Genomic DNA, 18,851 nt, shown 5'->3' with positions numbered 1-18,851 from the left:
CCCGCCTTTGACCAGAACTTCTACTGGGACTTTTTAGATTTATCATCACTCATGGCCAAATCCAGTTTCAGTTAGTGTCAAAGTTTTCTTGACTTCATGGAAAGCGGCATGAGCTCCTGGCTGGGCAGCAGGAGCCTGTTCCCTCTGCTGGTATAAGAACCAGGTGATTTTGCAATATAGCTTTGTTTATGAACACTGTTGCAGAAATAGCAAGAAATTATTTTATGGTTTTACTGAGAAACTCCTAATGTTTTACCAGCATGAAACTTATATGTGGGTGTCCTGCATTGAACTGACACAAATAAAAACAGGAAATCTTCATGCTTGCAAACTTGATCCCACAGTCTTGAATTAGGCACAGTAAATACTTTCTAAAAACAAACCTGAAGCAAAACCCCACTGTGGCCTCCCTGATGGCCAGTGTCCAGTCTGTATTCAGTACTCCTCCATTTATAGGATTATTGGCTCCATTTGGCAGTTCACAGGACCGGTATCTGATTGAGCGCCGGCAGCGCACTTTGGCAGCCAGCAGAGTTAATGTGATATGCTGTAGTGTTGGTGCGTGTCTGGAAATCGGTGCTGGGCTGCAGGGGATGAAAGCAGCCTGGCTGGGGATGGTACCCGATACGCAGATGCTCTGTGCTGTCCCTTAAACAATTGCCTTCTCTTGATGATCCGCCCTCCTGTCAGAGCTCACCAGCTCTCCTGGCTCAACATTCAAATAAATTAGTGAGAAATATTTTCTTAAAGTGGTGGATAAAGCAGGAGTGTAATAACTTCAGGTATAGTCCTGTGTTCCTTGGCAGCCCTTAATGTCCCAGCAGGCTTAGGGCATGCAAGGAGCGAGGAGAGGTTCTTTTGGGGAACAGCACTGAGCATTTGCTGAACGCTTGGTCCCCTCACTCCTCTTCCCGTGGGTGTTTAGTACTTGAGGCCAGGTATATGCCCTGTGAGTCTGAGCCAGAATAACCTCCTACCATCATTTTGGGGTAGTGGGGGCTCAGGTGCTTCAGCATTTCACCAACAAAATTGTTGTTCCTGGGTGATGAAACGACCACCCTGCAAGCTGAAGTGGCAAAGCCTCCATGCCGTGTCCCACAAAGCTGAGTGACACGCAAAGGTGTGGGTCAGTATGTTTGCATTGAAGTTTTAGTTTGTGCATGACATGACTAGAGGGATGTGGAAGCCTGCTGGAGTCAGTACCTGTTGCTTACACTCTCAAAGCATCTTCTGCTGAGTGGTTTTGCCAAACATTCCTATCACCTTCTTGCTTAAAACCGTCAAGCCTTTACTCTTTGTTTGCCACGCTTCTGTGAGCTTGCACTGCGTTTGGAATAGTAGTAATAAAAGTGAATGATAAGCCAGGTAAGAAACAGGCAAAGAAGTGGAGGAGAGAAACTTTTAAAGTATCTTCTGTAAGAAGAAATAGAATCAGCAGTGGCTGCTGGCTTCAGACAGCACAGCCGGCTCAGCTGGCGTGGGTACCCATGCAGAATACAGCTGCTCTTTAATTGTACCTGTGCAGAGTGAAAGGCATGATTTAATGCATATTTAAAAGCAGGAATGGGTTTAGCAATCATTTTTGATTCCTGGCTGCTGTGTCTCAATGGCTGTCTATCAATGTGTTTTAAAACACAAGTGTGATATGTCCTAACATTAAATTGGATATAGTCATAGAAGCTCAGTCACTTAGCTGGCTGCCTGGGTGCTCTACACTGTCATTATTCCAACTGTGTTCTCTGCAAAACTTTTCCTGGAAATAATGCAAGTAACTTGAGTGAGTCAGGAGATTATTGACTTTAGGAGCCACAACAGTGTAAATTCAGACCTATGGAAACAATTTGGTGAATCAGTATTAACAGTACAGTGTTCTCTCAAGCAGCAGTCCCCAAAGTGGGGTACACACACCCCAGAGGGTGCTCAAGATGATCCATTAGGGTGAGAGAAGAAAATACTTCAGTAGTAGATGTATCTAATTTATAAATAAATATGCATGTATTGGGGTGCACACTCAAACATTTTCATTGGTAGGAGAGCACAGTCAAAAAAGTGTGGAAACTGCTATTCTAGAGGAAGAAAGCCTAAAGAATACACAGCCACCAGGAACTGCTTTGCTGTTTCGACAAGTTATTTAACAAAGGAGAATGTATATGCTTGGGGAAATGAGGATGGAAATCATCTACTTAAACTTTTAAGAATGCATGTAGGTGAGAGCCACATATCATGTTTTCTAAGACTTGACTTTGAACAGATGTTATTTTTTTATCCTCCTCATTAAATTCTAGTAGCAAATCATCCCTGTTGTTACAACTGTTCTTTTTCAGTCTGTGCTGCATGAGGTTGGTTCAAGTGAGGTGGCCCACAGCAGTATCTCAGAACTACTGTGGTGTTTAGATGATGATGGTGAGGATGATTTGTTGTTACACATAGAGATGGCATAGCATGGGTGCTGACAGTTGCAAACGTACAGTACCTGCACATTGAAACCTCAAGGAGGTTTCAGTTAAATATGTGCAAAGGGAAAGGTTGTTCTTTGTCAGTGAAATTCTACAGCTGATTCTGTGCAGTTTTGAACTATTAATTTTGGGGTTTACAGCAGCCAATGCATTTGGTGTTTGTGGTTTGCTGTATAGCTGTTTTTCCACTTAGCCCAAATGTTGGCTAGTGAACAGGGTATGTGAAAACAGAAAACAAATTCAAAAGAAGGAATAACCAAGTCTGATACGAGCCTGGCTGAAGGCAGAGCCTTTAGCTGTGTTAGTCACCACTGGCTGCAGTGGCGAGCTGATGCCTCACGCTGGGTAGGGAAGAGAGGAAGGAAGTGGATTTAGTGGAAAATTGATTGCATCTACTTGGGCTCTTTCCAGCTGAATCCTGAGTTAACTACATTCAGCCTGAACTAATTGTTGGGGAGAATTGGCTGAAATCTCACATACTTCTTAAAAGGAAAGCTGAGCATTAAAGGAACAATATCCTTATTGTACCTGAGTGCAAAAAGGAGTGTACTGTCAGGAGTCCTACCTATTCAGCTCTCTGTCTTGGAAGCTGCTTGTGGTTTTAGTTCTGCTGTGACCTGGTGCAGGAAGCTGTGGTCAGTCCACCACAAAACATCAAGGACAAGCCATTTTGGGTGGCTGATTTCTGATTATGTTTCTAATTGGCTGAGCAAGCCCCATTTCATTTCAGTAATTCAATACAATTACAGTTTTTCAGTTTTATTTTATTTACAGCAAAATATACTGCTCACACTGAGGTGCTGACGCATACGATGCTACTGGGAGGAAGAAAGTCAACTGTTCATGTACAAATCCATTCTTGTTTTTCTGAGGCAACGCAGAAGATAGTTGAGGGAAATTGCTCATCTCCCTTGAGGCTCTCCTGCATGTTGCCACAGGATTGGGCTGTGTCCACTCCTTTTGCCGAACATGCTTTTATGTATAAAATACTAGGAGAGAAGGTGATGCTGCAGTTCAGTCTGTGCAGAGATGATATTCAGCGATCCAACTTGCCTTTCCAGCTCTTGGTCAGATCTCCGATCATCTGCTTCAGAGCCAGGCTAAGCTATGATTTTTAGCTGAGGCTGTACTTGAATGGAGAATAATGACTTGCAAGAAAGAACCTGGCAGCAATGGTGAGGGGTCTGCAGTGCCCTCAGTTCAACAAGTTTATAACTTTAGTAGTTAAGTTTATCAGGTGAAGTCTCTGGTAGGTTCTTGCCCTGTCCTAAATGATGTCCAGATGGCAGTAGGGACGTCCATCCGTCCTTCCTTCCTGGAATACAGTGACCACTTCTGGGTGTATTCCCATAGCGGTTATCTCCTGTGTGTATGATAGCCTCGTGAAGGCTGCTCATTAACTTCAGGCAGTACAGAACTCAGTGGCTTGGTCGTGTCTCCTGCAGGGAGCTCACCCACAGAGTGTAAACTTTTTGAGTCGGGGTTATCTGTTCCACTTCTACATGTCTGCTTCTTTATCGTACAAAGAGGACCTGAGCAGAATCTCAAAAAGCTGCTAGATAAAAATACCTGTTGTGCTTCTGATCTGCATGCTGTTCATTTCCAGGTGCAGCTGAAGACCCAGGTTTCAGGCTTCAGCTTACAAAGCTCTTCCCTAATCTAGTGGTGATTGCTGTAGAGGCTGCTTTGTTCTTTAGGATGCAACAGAAGCTTGAGATCAGCAGAGGTTTAAAACAAAAGGGAGCGCTTCATACAATGCATAATGAAATTGTGGAACTTGCCATAGGGACAGCGTGGAGGCCAAAACTATAGATGATCTCATAGAGGAATTAGACAAATCAAAGAAGGATTGGTCCAGGGAGGCCATTAAACATAATAGTTATGATGCAACCCCCGGTGCCGGAAAGCCTTAAGTGCTGGCTGCTGGAAGCTGAGAGGTTGTTCTTGGGAACACAGCAGCCTGTGTGAGCCCCATTTCTAATGCTCTTTCCCATTAAGCTTCTAGTCTTGGCCAGAGACAGAGACAGGACACGGCCCTAGATGGATCCTTGTTGCCGCCAGTATGGTGGTTCTTACTGGAGCTTGATGAAAACCACCCAGCGTGTTGCACGGGCAGCAGCCAGCACGGCCGCTCAGAAAGGTTTTGTCCTGCAGAGTCAGGGCTGGAATAGGCTGCAGTGTGGGGAGGGATTTATTTTGCCATAGAATGGGCCAGCACTAGGGCCCTGGGGTAGTGTGATAAGACAAGTACTCTTTTAAATCCTGGCTTACAGGCAGCAGCTGGAAAAGTGTAATTCTTTGCTGATAACAAGCAGGGTCTGTGATGGAACTGTGAAAGCTTCCCACAGTGGAAGCTACCTTGGGGGAAGAGCTGTATCCCCGTCCCTCCCAGCTTGCTGAGTGGTGGGGAGGCCTCTCATGGTTTTTATCCAGTGGTCTGCATTGCTTTGCCATTGTTCTTCACTTTTTTTTTGCATTTCAAAACCCAGCCCTGAAAAAAAAAATCTTAATTGAAGTACATTTGGAGCTTTATTGCTTGTCCCTGTTAGTGTGTCTGCTTGCTAGCTTATTAAGAAAAATATTTTAAGATATATTTTTAAATATAGGCCCAAAATAGCTATTAGATCAATGCAGGCTGTGCTATTTCTGTTTTTAAATATATGCTTGGGTTATGTTTTTACAAACTCTTTTTCAATATAAGTCCTTCTTTTGGAGGTCCATGGAAATAATTTATGCCTTAACCCTAAAACTGATGGGTGGTAGGGGATAGAATAAATACATAAGCGGGAGAGAAAGGAAACATCTGCCAATTTTAACTTTTGCAAATTATATGGAAGCTTGAAAGTATCTGCGAAGTTTGTGATATGGTCTGCACAGGAACGCTTTGCCTGAGAACCAGAGGTCAGAGATCTTCTTGTTCCTGCAGCATTAAGCAACCTTTTGGTTAAATAACCTGACCGAAGAGCAGGAGGAGAGAGAAAGGAAGTGAGAATTCCACACTAGAGTAAACATGGCATGGAGATTATGGATACCCTGCCAAGAAAGGTGGGGTTTTCCAGCAAAGTAACAAAAGATATTAGCTATCTGTCTACACAGTCCTGCTGGAGACTGACAGTTTAAGTCATGCAGTTAGGTTGGGGCAGAAATGTTCCCTCCATGTCCTCTCCACCTAGCCTGGGGCTTGCTGGCTTTGGTGCTGGCAAATGATGCAGAGTGGTCAGAGCAAGATACGTTGCCTGTCTCAGTGCAGAAGTGCAAGTTTTTTTGGCAGCAAAGGTGTACTTTCTGGATAGAAAGGTCTTTCCTTCAGTGCAGCAGCTGACATGAGGCAAAATCCTGGGGAAGATAATGAAGTTTTTCATTCTGACATCATGGCGTGTTAAGGTAAAATGCCGAGGAGAATCTAGAGTTTACCCTGAGCTGCAAGCATGTCAAAATTATGAACTGCATTGCTTTCATCTGTTTTTTACCACACGTTAGTGAGTGCATAGCAAAGATTGACTTTCTTCTGTCGAAGATAGTACCTTGGGGCAGGTCTAGAGTTTGTATAAATTGTGATGAATTCAGCGGCATTGTCACGATTCACACCAGCTGCAAATTAGCTCAGGACAGCGGTGTGTGGTGGGAGGTGTGTGGTACCAGCACGTCCGTGTGGCAGGAGCTGGCACCTGCTGGAGAGGTGGCCCAGGACACAGAGCAGTGCAGGGCCTGGACAACAGCCCGGGAGTGGAAACGATAATTGTGTTATACGAGAGTGGGCTTTTGTGAGACTCCGAGGAAGAGCTGGGCAACAGGAATCGGGAGGAAAAACAGTTAACGGCCGTCTGCCTCACCAGGACAGATCAGCCAGAGATAGAGAATGGGAATGAATACTGACTTTGTAGCCATCGTTAATTTGCACTGAAAAGCTCTTTTTCGATGTACAAATATGAATTATTATAGGAACTTAAACTACAGAGAAATTTTCAATTTCGATTTTAAAAATAATTTGGTTTAAATTATAATTTAAATTATATTTTTTTAAAAATTGCGCTTTCCCTGCATCGGTAGTTTTAAAAAGTAAATCTCCTGACCTCTTAAGTTTTCGTTCATATCTCGCTATGTCTGCCTACCTGATGATAATATTTGATTAGAATTTGTTCACAGACTCTGAATACTCCTTCCTGAAAGAATCTATGTAAAGAGAGAAAACAATACACATCCTGTACTCCACCTTCATAGGCCTCTAGCATACGATGCCACCTTTTGTTTGCAAGAGTTTAAATTTCAAATAAAATCCCAGCATTCTTTTGAAAAAAAGGAAAGGGCCTCTCCCCTGCTTAGATTGTCAAATCCCAGACTAGCCCGGAATTGAATAGGCCAAGTCAGTGACCTCAGGCAGAAAGAATGTTGGTTATTTACGTAGGGCTTCTGCTATTTTAGCAGCAAACCTTTTCTTCTGAAAGGACAATGTATACTGTTTTGTGTTTATGGCCAAGTAAAAAGCTTGTACATTTGAGATTTGCATGGTAATAGCCTCGTAACTCAATATACAGCATCCTCAAAACTAGCAGTGCAAGGCTCTGTTTTGTCTTAGCTGGTGCAGGTCTTTTAGAGGCTTTTACAAAAGTTCTCTGAAAAACCATCCTAAAGATTCAGCTGCTTCTGCGTTTGCTTTGGTGGCTTTTTTATTTTCTTTCCCCAGAGTTTGTTTTTGTGTGTGTGTGTGGTGGCTTTGGGTTTTCTTTTTTTTGTGCATGTGTTTTTTGTTTCATTTCAAGTTTGGTTTGGTTTGTTTTTTCCCCAAAACCTAAAATTACACTGGATTCCTTTATGAGCCATCACACCAATGCTCAAAATATTTTGATGCATCTCAAGTTAAGCTGTGCCTGCAGCTTGAAACCACGAAAGTGTGTGTGTGTAATTCACACACTGGAGCATTTTTCCTGAAATAATGGAAGATCTTTACAGGCATTCTGGCCTGGTGGATGAGCCTGCAATTCCAAATGGTTTTTAAAGTGTGCCTTTCTCAATAGATCGTAACCATGAGGAGCTATTGTGTGAGTAGAGCACACATTTAGGATCCAATCCTGCATTCCTTAAAGTCAATGGGAGTCTGAGCGTGAAAGGAATGCAGGATTGGGTCCTGAAACAGGGGAGCAAAATTGTGTGCCAGATTGCTTTGAAAAGAAGAATACATCACATCCACAGTAGCCACTTTTTAGTGTTTCAGATTTCAAACGGCTGGAGTCTGTGAAAAGTGGCTTCTGCCAACATGCAGTATCTTCTATTCAAAGGAATTTGGCATTGATTTTTTTCTTTTTTTTTTTTTTCTATCTTAAAAACCCTGAAAGCCCTAGAAATTCACTCCTCCTTTCACAAAGCCTGAGCAGTTGAGCATTGTGAGGAGGGGATGAGGCAGTGTCGGTGGGGGATGGAGGTTTCTGGGAGCCCAGGGGCTGGGGCTGCAGCACCATCCTCCTCATCCTCCTCCTCCTTGAAGCCCCTTCTGCCACCCAGACCCTGCGCTGCCCCAGCACCCACCACAGAAGCTGCAGCTCCAACGCAGGACCCCATCACAAAGAGGTTGTGCTCGCGTTGCTTGGTGGCTTCGTGTGAGCTCTCTGTAGGAGATGGAGGAGAAAAAATTCATTAGCAGTTACTCAGGGGCTAAGGCAGCCTTGGTGCTTCCCACTCTCAAGTGGGTGGGAGTGACAGAAACCTCTTGCAAAGAAAGTCTCCTAAGTCAGAGGGAGGGATGGGAGAACTGCAGGCCCGAACTCACATGTGAGTAAGGGAGAAACAGCAATGAAGTATTGGAAGCTTTTGTTTCTTTTGGCACATCTTTAATTCCTGGGCAGGTGAACCTCTGCTACAAGTGAAAGAAAACATCTCCTGGGTGAAAATCTGCATCAGTTTTGAGATGACTGGGTAGAGGAGGTAGCAGAGGTGCATTGTTATTACTTAGTATTTTCAATGATTTATTCCATGTTCATAAAACTTATTATTTCTCTTGAAGTTTCAGCTCCTGGGATCATCTGGCAACTTAAAAGTTTAGCTTCCATTTTTCAGAAATAGTAGTTGTCCAGCCTGGGGGTTTGCAGAGAACAGATTGGGTTTTGGATGTTTCATTCGCCTTTCAGCTTTTGCATTATGTTGGTCCCAGTTTCTCAGTCGTTAGAATGTGTACTTGGAGAGCACACAGACACTCCTCGCTCCTTGCACCGTAAGAAAAGCTGCAGCATCTGTGCCAGAATTCAGTTTAAGGCTGTGGATGGTGGTTCCCATCGTGCTGCCCCATGCTGCCGTGATGGTGGCCGCAGACCATACAGGAGATGACTTGGGCACCAGCTGCCCTGGCATGGGCTTGGCCATGGGCCACAGCCCGAGGGTGGCACATGGGGTGTGCAAGCGTGTTTGGGTGCTGTGTGCATTCGGGAGGGTGGGCAGCTCATGGATGGCCACTGCAAGATGGGCTCTGATCAGAGCAGCCCCAGACCTATGCTAGGGGCTTTTACAAAACAAAATTACCAGGTTTGGTCTGGTAAAGTTTATGTTATGTTATGTTGTTCTGTTGAGCAACAATGGAGAATGTGGCTGCAGGTGGGTGGTGGGCACTTGGTACATTTACTCGGCCCAGGCCACTTTGTGTCTGGATCCACTTGTACAGGGCTTTGGGGCAATACATGGCAATTTTCCTTCCTTATTATGGTAGCTGGAAAATACTTGAGCAAATGTTGTTGCATATTAATCCTGCGTGTATGTTTGCATGTCACTTTAGTCTGACTATTTTGAGAGACTGTCACTTGAGGTGCTAACATGAGACTGGTAACGATGCTGGTGCCACATCAGTCACTGCAGAGATGGTGTCTGAAGCAGTTAACAAGCAATTAGATCCATGTTTAGCATTGCCATCTAAAGCATTGGACAGTTCTTCGGTCATTCAGGCATGAAGAGCCAGGGTCTGAAAGCTGTGCGAGTCATGGACCAAAGCTTCCAGAGCACTGAGATTCTCACTGAGTGTCCTGTTCATCCTTAGAACTGACAGTTCATAAAATGAGAAGAGGAAGAAATCCCAAAGAAAGAAGCAATGCGCTATGCATTTCCCCCTGTTAAAGGAGGATGCTGTGCATTTGTATTGCTGCTGTGGGACAAGCCAGGAGTGTGTGGTGCCTCCTCCCAGCAGGAACAGCGCGTGGCCACGCCAAGGGCTTGAGCAAGCCTCCATAGCAGGGCAGACAGAGCCATCCCACCTGGTCCTGCCGCTGCCCGCGCCTCGCTGGCTGCCCGTGCGGGGGCTCCTGCGGGGCCCGTGTCCCCACGGGAGAAGCAGCAGCAGAGCTGAGGTCTGTGCTTGCGTGTGGTCAGACCTACCCAGGCATGTCCCCAGCCAACAGGAATAGCAGGTACTTGAATAATACTCTGTGGGAATAGCTTGGGCTGTGCAGGCTTTTAATTATCTCTGCTTTAACGAATTTCTTATCTTTAGCAGTGATACCTGAACTGCTGAACTGTTCGACTGCACTGCATACAGGGACATTTAAATTACATTTTCTTACTAAAATACAATCCTGTTGTTGCACACAGCTGTAATTTTAGAAATAACAAGAACATTATTAGTCATCTCACGCTTTATTCCATCTAGCACTGACACTTTCCCACATGAAGTTATGAGAAGGGGCACATATATCACGAGATATCACAAGAGAGATCGTGATGGTGAGGAGGTGTGCTGGTGTATTTTTCTCAGTGTGCTGGTAGTCTCAGGGATGTGCCAGGCGTTATCTGAGAGGCGAGGCTGGGGCTGCAGCATTCCCATTATGTCAGAGGGGAGCTGTTTGTTTTTAAGTAGCGTCAGACACTGAGACAATGCAGGCTTCTCTCATGAACTTGCTTACACTACAATGCTAGTAAATCATGATTATTACCCAACAGTTGGGTGTTTTTAATCATCAAAGTACTTAAAATATTATAATAATGCTTGGCACTTTTCAACTTCAAAGCACAGTGCAAACAGTAATTAGGTCTAATAACCATGCTGTGACAGTGAGACACTGCTCTCTTGTCTTACAAAGGTGAGGGGGTGGCAGACCCCCAGTGGGGTTGCATCATCCCATGTGAGATGGGAGAACTGCCACTGAAGGCTGAGACTTGATAAACTCACCTCCCTTTAGGCAAATACCCACTGCTGGCAGGGAGGGCTCTGAAGATGCTTTCCGGGCTAGTGTGGATGGGACAGGACATTTTCAGTGCTCTTTCAGAGCACCTCCTCAAGATTGTAAAGCCCGGTCTGATTCACATTTTGTTCCATGAGGGCTTGGAGCAGCTTTTGAAACAGCATTGGGAAAAGCTTTGCCCCATCTTGGCTTCTTGGTTGATGCGTTTTCACCAAGCAGTGAAGTGTTGTGGAGACTGGAGAGAATAGTTGTGGACAGCATCTGTCAACTGTCGGTCATTTTGCCTTTTACAAGCCAGAGTTTTTGAGTTCAGTCCTTTTGCTAAAGCAACAGCTCTCCTGTTCCTTCATTTTAGTTTGCAAAACATAGGGGAGAAAAACTGTGCAGGAGGTAGCTGATAGACACATTTAAATACCAGAGATTCATATACTGGTTAAATGTGAAAACTGATATTAAAAGCCTAGAGCTGATTGTTATTTTATATATTTTTTAAAGCTCCAAAAGCCTGCTTTCTTTTGGATGTTTGTCATGTTGGTTGCAAACACCAGTTGTGATCGTTCCTTGCGATAGGAGTAATTTCTAGCTTTCATTTTATTAACTTCTAGAATATCTGCATGAAATTTTGCACTCTTTGCTGCAGCATTTGCAAGGTCTCTGCCTCCCACCGGAGGTGGTGGAATCCCTTTATCCTGGTGCTTGCTACCCCTCAAATGTGTGGTTGCCAGTCAAGAAATGTAAAAGCCACTTGCAACAAGCATCCGTTGTCACTGTGAGCATATGAGCTTTATTTTGTACAGTAAGACAAGGCCCTGAGGAGCACTCAGGGAGAAAAGTCCTTCCTATGAAAGCTGGTGTTAGTGCATGTGGGTGCAGGCTGGGTGGCTTCTGCCCTGTCCCCCCGAGTTCCCGGCCGACCTGCTGCTCCTCTGGCCGGGTGTGAAGCCGAGCCTCTGCCTCGCTGCTGTTGAAAACTGGTCTGACAGGGCGGACGTGCCAAGGTGGGTATCCAGCAGAAGGAGGAAAGGAGAACAGTGTGAAAGCCCGTACTGGTGAACTCTGTGCTAGGCTGCTCATTATAACTGCTCATTGTTATTATAATGAGCTATCGGCAAGTTGCATCAAGTTTTGTCAGAAACTCTTGACTTTTTTGTTTCCATATTATGAAAGCAAATAGTAACCCAGGCTTGGCTATACTCAATCATTCAAAGGAAAGCCAGGCAGCAGGTTCTGCTGCCAGTGGGCAGGATGATATTACCTTGTCTAGCTGGCCAGGCGCTTGACTCAGCTGGCTGAAGCAGCATTCGTTGTTTTTTTTTTTAACTTGTAATCTCTGCCTGATTGACAATAATAGGTTACAGCTACACAGGACAGGCTGGTGTTGTGCAGGCCCCCAACCTCAAGATGTGAAACCACCTTGTCCAGCACATGGAGCTCAGGGCAGGTACCTGACCCTGAGGCTTTGGAAGTACCAACCTGCATTTCCTTGGGCTTTCTCCTCACTGGGCTGCAACTGCCTGCACCCTCCTCTTGATTGCAAGTTGCCCAGGCACTTCAGAGTTTGGTGTTTGACTGTGTTCAATGCTGTCATTAAGCAAACTCTTCTGGAGGGCAAACAGAATGGATGTTCTTGCTTTTATTTCTAAAATGCAGTATGTACAAGGCAATATAGTGCAGCCATGGCTGTTTGTATGCTAACTTGCTGTTTCTTGTTTATGTGATAATTATTGTATGATCCTTGAATGAAATTCTTCTAAGGTAAAAGACCTATCTTATTAATTATTGCTAATAATTGTAATTATCATGTGAGCAAGCTGCTTGCCTGCTTTGTGAGTTTAGACAAGTCGGTTCCCTGTTAGGTGGCTTGTTTTTTACAGCTGTAAAATGGAGAAAATAGTATTTTCCCTGACTCCTGAAGTGTTGCTGTGCGAGTGCCATGTAAAGTAGAGCTGTTTTTACCCCGTTGCTGTGTGGACGGCAGGCCCGCGGTCTGCGCTCGCAGGCGGGGGCCGTGCAGAGCGCGCTGTGGGCACGGGCCGGGGCTCACACGTTGTGCAGTGGCTGAGATGGCAGCTCGCAGCTTTGCTAGGGTGGGGTGCGGTTGTCCCATGTCACAGGGCAATCAGCTGCCAAACACATCTGATGAGCATCTTTGAGAGCCAGTCCAAAACATCAGGTTTGCCTCGTTTTCTCTGGGTTGTAGGCTTCCCACTCCTTCCTAGTCTGGGAAAGCTTTGACTCCATGGGCTTCTGGTAATGCTGTGCTAAGGAAACAGCAGGAGTGGAATTAGGGACATTTCTGTCAACCTGAGCACTTCCAGGCTCTGCACACTGGGATACAAAGCAGGCTGTACGGGTCCTCGTGCACCTTCTGCAGTGCCATGGGACGTGCTGATGCCTCCACAAATTAGGGCCTTCCTTTCCTGCAGAGATCCTTCCAGCGATGGAGTTCAGGATTTGTCCGTAATTATCTCTGCTGCTTCTAACCACAGTGGGGGTGTGGTGAGGGTGATGGCCAGGGCTTCTCCATCTGAAACAAACGTTCCAGCTCTCCACCAGCAATGTCTGTGTGAACAAGGTAGAAGGGCTGCATCAACACGTCCAAGGCAAGTCCCTGTCCTGAGTGCAGCCACTTCATTTCCACTATCTTAACAAGTCATGTATTAAGGCTGGGTCTGGAAGAGCCAATATGTCCTTTAAAAAGCCATTATGGCTTCTTTTCTTTCCGCACTTCCATTTACTCTTCCTTTACCTTTCATTGGAGAGGTTTACAGACAGCTTGGATAAGCAGGAGGGAAGAGCTAGAGGTGGTTCCTTCTGCAGCAGTCAAGAGAGACCCCGTGACCCCCTCATTGCCGTCCCAGCCCCGTGACCCCCTCACTGCCATCCCAGCCCCCTGCTTTGTTTCAGTGATGTGTAGGATGGACTGGTTTTACTGGAGAGTCTCAGAGGAGATGAACAGTCTCAGTGTGTTGCCCGTACCACCAGGCCCCTGGTCCCCACCAGAGCCACCAGGCATCTAGAAAGACAAACAAGAGCTGACTCCACCTACCAGCAGTATGGAGACAGCAGCCTGTGAGATCGACAGCCCAAGAATGTGCACACAAAAGAAGCATTTCCCTCGGCCACGACAGTAAAACCGCCAGACAACCACATGCAGCATGTGATTTCCCAAAAGCATCAGCCCAGATCCCAACTTCTTTGTGCCACACACTTTCCCAGGATCGAATCACAGTGGCAACATGTAAAAGGCACTTTCAAGCACTGAAAATTAATCATATTTTCCTCAACATTGTTTATGGAAACTGTGGAGAGCGCTCCTGCCCATCTGTGCTTGGCCAGCTGGCTCAGCCCACTGGCCCGCAGAGTCAAACCCTCCGCAAACATCGGCCGCATTTATGGTGGAGCTGCTACTCTGCCTCGCTGAGAGATGTCCAGGCTTCTTCTGTGGAGTAAAAGCTTTGGCAGTGACCTGGGAGGGGTCGTCTGTTGACCTGTAAATGCAGAGCCTCTTGCCCCCTCCTTGCTCTGTGTCACTGCTAATGCAGCCCCTCATAGGCACCGTGCCACCTGCTTGCCAAGGCTGCACATGGCTTGCTGGGCACCCAAATGTTGGGGAGCTTTGGCCAGCGCGACCCTGGCACAGACTGGGAATGAGTCAGGATGAGTGTGGTTTCCCTTCTCCCTCTCTGCTTTTACACTGATAAAATGGTGTTGCTTCCAATGGAGCAGCTCTGGTGTAAGACTGATCTGATCTGCTGTATCTGAAAACTGGTTGGGCTCAGTGGTTTCTGAATTCCTGGTTTTAATCCTTTGAGTTGGGACTCTCTGGAGTCTACTCTGCATTTCTTAGCAGTAAAAGGAGCCATCGGTTAACGATGATCACAGGCTCTGTCAGTAGAGTTCTGCAAGCACTAATGAAATGGCAAATGTTCAAACTTGAAAATGAAATCTCTTGTTTTCAGTGTGATTTTCCTGCCCTTCTGTCTGTCACGTGTGCCTGGTACTGCTTTAGCATTGCAGGCAGCTGTGGGGGTAGCTGCTGTGGCATTGATCCATGTATTAATATTTTTAAAGGTGACAGGAACATCTATATGCAGTATCCCTTGCTTGGTCCTTCAGAGACAAACACATCGCAGATGTTGATTGCAGGGGATGTATGCCTGCTGGGATTTCATCTGCTAAGAAAACTGTCTCAATTTGCAAATGAGCGTTTCCCCTCAGAATAATAATTTTGGGGCTTAGATTTCAAATTTTCAGGAACTGGGTTCCTGCACTTGGGAGTAAATTTTAGTTGATAGGGAATTTGTTAAGGCAGAACCTAACCCTCAGCCGTGTCTCTGGATGGATCCTCTGGAGAGGAGCCAGGGGTGGGCCATGTGGACAGGCACAGCAGGGTGGGCTTTTCGCTTTGCATCCTGAACGACTGGATTTGGGGGTGGAACACAAAATTCTGACAGTACCGTATTTTAACAGGGAGAAGACTACGAGGAAAAGCGTTCTACAATGTCAATGGCAAGGTGTACTGTGAAGAAGACTTCCTAGTAAGTAAGATTTCAGGCATTTTCAAATTGTTTTTAAATCAAGTTGTTCTTTTATATTGGCTTGTTTGCTTTGAGAAGCCATTTAGTCCATTTGGGGCCTCCTGCCAGTGCTGGAATTGGGAAGCATTTACCACTAACTCTCCATACAGGCCCTTGGTTTGAAGTGGTGGCTCTGAAACCAAGTACATAACTGTCCATAAGCCGTCACAAAGTGTAAATTATGAGAATAAACACTGGAGCTGCTCAAGCCTGGGACTTGAATCGCAGCCACAAAGCCTCGCCTGCCAAGCTGGAGCTCAAAGTCAAACATCTGGGGAATACCAATCATAACAAGAGGGGAGACGTTTTTGACTGCAGCGCGTCATCGCTCTGCACAATGTTGCTTTGTTGTAGGCTCAGTTTTAATCACCGCTTTGCTCGGAGTGATGTGGAGCCGCATTGTGATTAGCTAAAAACTGTTAGCCACGGAGGAGCAACTAATTTTCTCTCCATGCGCCCAGAGCTTTTATAAACGCTTTGCTTTAATAGAGACCAAGTCATGAAAAGAAAAATGAAGCTTGTTGCTGAGCCATGTTGTTCCAAAAATAAAATATTTGTGCAATTAAGGGTCAGGATTGTGCAGTACACAGAGAATTATTTGATAAGTGGCAGACCATTTATAATCAAGATTAAGAGGATGGCATGCCTGGGAATTGAAATTAGAGAGGAATGATATGTTCTAGCTTAGAGGATGATGAATTGGAGAATCAGCATGTTGAATTTATACCACCTTTATTTATTGATATACCATTAATTTAGAAGCTTGGGTGTCCCAGAGTGACGTTCCATTTCTAATGAATAGATGGCCATGCTTTTGGCAAAGGAATTATTCAAAGGATATTCCACAACAAAAATGCTACTGGCAGTTTAAAGTGTGCAAATGCATTTCTCATCAATCTAATCCATAAAAATCATGGAAATTCCTAAAATATAAGCCATATTTACCTTCATGTGTTACACCTTTACTCAGCCTACCACAGCTGGAGCCTGTTGAAAAGAGCAAATTCTCTTTTGTGCAGAAAATAAGTTTCTTGCTATAATCGAGATGTGTTACTGTTTTGCTTGCATTTTGGAGAGAAAAACATGTTTTCTCCTGTGCTGTTTTCAGCTCTTTCTTTCCTGTGTGACCTCAGAAGCACTGTGTTGGAATGTACTTTCCCCATGATCAAAACTATGGTCAAAACCTTTCATCCAGACTTTATGACATGATTGTTGTTATTAGCTTGTAATTTCAGCCTAAACGCAAGAGTTGTAAATCTAAGAATCTCAATCATTTGAAGAAAGTTCAGTTTTCAGGGGGGGAACCTCTTTAGTTCTTAGATGTGTTCTGTACTAGGATTTCCCAAGAAAACTGAGGTTAAGGACCTGATAGGAATAAACAAGTTAGGGAGCTGTTGGGACATTTCAGGCACAGATTTAAAAGCCCAAAACTCCCACAAGTGTGTCCAAGCACATTCCTAGAAGGACAAGAGAGAAGCAGACGAATGGACTCACTGCTGCACGTCAGCAAAAGAAATCAAAGTCTGACGTTGGCCCTGCCAGTGTTAAGCCAACTGCTTCTCAGAAAGAGGTTTCATCTTCTCTGAGCTTCCCCTGAGCACACGTCATTGCAAGAATACTAGGAATTGTCTTGTTTCTCTAGTAAAATGAAGTCTATTTTAGACTTCTGTGGATAGACAAAGCTCAAAGCTTTTCTCAAAGTTGGAGGAAAAGGCTGCAGAGTAGCAATTAAAAAGGAAGTGATTTTAACTCCTTCATGTTCCCAGGTCTTGCTCCTAACCACTTGAAAACCCCAATCCTCTCTAAAAAGAGGTGTTCTCAGCTCAAAGCAGAGAGCCAAGTGTTTTTCTGTATAACTGCGAATTTCAGTCCAAATCTCAGTTCAGTTTTTATGTCTGGATTCCCTGCTGGCAGTATGGTAGTGGGATGTTAGGGAAGGTAAAGACTGGGGGCAAGGTGTATAAACATTATTATTATTTTTAATTGCTTGAGGGTGAGTTAGGCTGTTCTTGCACTCTGTCCTCCAACCATGGCCATGCCAGCTTTGCAGGCTGAGAAGAGAGCGCCAGCAGAGCTATAGGAGCTGCTGTGCCTTATAGCCGACTGTGGAGTTGTCCCACGGGTTTCACAGGGATGCGCCTCCTCCCTCGTGCACGCGTCTTCCCTGTCCCGCTGCAGCTGTGTGGGCACGCACTCCTGCCTTCACCATTCTCGCGCTGGCAGACTTGTCTTTTAGGGAAGAATGGATATTATTTATTAGTTTCTTCTTATTGTAACTATTAGAAATGTTTAACGTCCTATATATGTCAGCATTTTAGTTCTTCTGCAATACTGCTGCCTTCTGTGTCGGAACAGAGCAGCCTCCGGAGCTGTAGTTGAAGGCTCATTCCTGTCTCTTTAACTCCCACTCACTCAAGACAGATCAGCTCTTTCTCTCTATTAAAGGTGATAATGGAATTCACTGCAGTGTTATGGATGGTCCTTGAAGCCAAGACCTTGTGAAAAGCCATTATTTGATCCCTATAAATATTGTGTTTCAAGAGCAGGGCTCGCCCTCCTTGGCGGAATTGTCCCTGTGAGGTTCAGCAGGGGGCTGGTCCTGGCTCCGAGGTGTGTCCTTCCACCCCAGGGCGGGTGCACTTCAGCGATTACATGCTGTGTTGGTCACATTTTTTAGAGAGCTCAGTTGTCACTTAAAGCATAGCAACTGCCAGAGAGTTTTGACTACCAAGTTGCTCCAAAAAAATCGGTCTGTGAAAATGTGGCATGAGGAGCTGCTAGCATCAGGCATTCAAAAACTGGCCCTTTCTTTGAAAAGTGTTTTTGATTTCTAGACAAGAAGTGTTAGAGAAATGGAGATGTTATCATTCATTATGAGCAATTTCCACTGTGCAGCCATAAAGCTATCCAAAGTGCAGAGCCACCCATCAAAACCTTTGGCAATAGCCGCAAGGTACATTCTTCTAGCAAATAGTTTTCCCACATGTTTGCTCTTACTGAGGGCACAGATTATCTTTCTCAGAATCAGGCGGCTTATTTTCTTCCTCCTTTCCAGGGAAGAAGTGCTAGAAGTCTTTAGACCCACCCGTGGAATTGTAGGTGGGGAAGGGATGCCACATGCCGCAGTCGTCCTCGTGAGAATGGGGCTGATGTTCTGTGTGTGGGGCTGCGAATCAATGGCTAAGGGATGGTAAACCCTTACCGCCTGGAGGACGTGGCATGTGTCTTCCTTCATGCTTAAACCCAAACCATATTGGATAAATGTAATGAATGAATCGGATTTAAAATAAATAATTCCATTCCGGAGATAATTCCATTTGTGCCTAAGCATGGCGTAGAGACTGCCTAATCTGTGCAGTTTCCAGTCGGAGCACTAGCGATAAGGCATGTTAGGAGTAAAAAGAACAAAACCAAACGCTCAGACTTTCCACTGCTTTGCTTCAGCTCCAGGGAAAATCCAGTTACTCCTTTTCATGCCACCTTAAGGTACCACATCCAGCAATATCCAAGTCTTGCCTCAGCCCTGTTAGGATAGTTATTTCATGAAAGGAAATAAAACAAATGACAGTTTAATCCTTCCCTGAAATATCTTAGGACACAGATAGCTAACCAGCCATAACAGGGACACTGTTCCTGGTGAAGTGAACAAAAAATAAATG

The 18,851-nt window shown here is 45.1% G+C and overlaps 1 protein-coding gene across 1 annotated transcript in view; it reads left to right on the top strand.

Annotated features, from left to right (window-relative positions):
* The window catches only part of WTIP (WT1 interacting protein), a gene marked incomplete at its 3' end in the record, with an annotated part of 77,126 nt that overhangs the window by 41,784 nt on the left and 16,491 nt on the right, over positions 1-18,851 (top strand). The window contains exon 3 of the mRNA XM_080352297.1: positions 15,086-15,153. Coding sequence (XP_080208423.1) covers positions 15,086-15,153 — 68 coding nt within the window. The remainder of the gene's footprint in view (positions 1-15,085; positions 15,154-18,851) is intronic.

This window comes from Nesoenas mayeri (assembly GCF_963082525.1).
Source record: "Nesoenas mayeri genome assembly, chromosome: 12".
Classification (NCBI taxonomy): domain Eukaryota; kingdom Metazoa; phylum Chordata; class Aves; order Columbiformes; family Columbidae; genus Nesoenas; species Nesoenas mayeri.
Note: the sequence above shows the minus strand (reverse complement) of the source record. Positions and strands in the feature narration are given on the sequence as shown.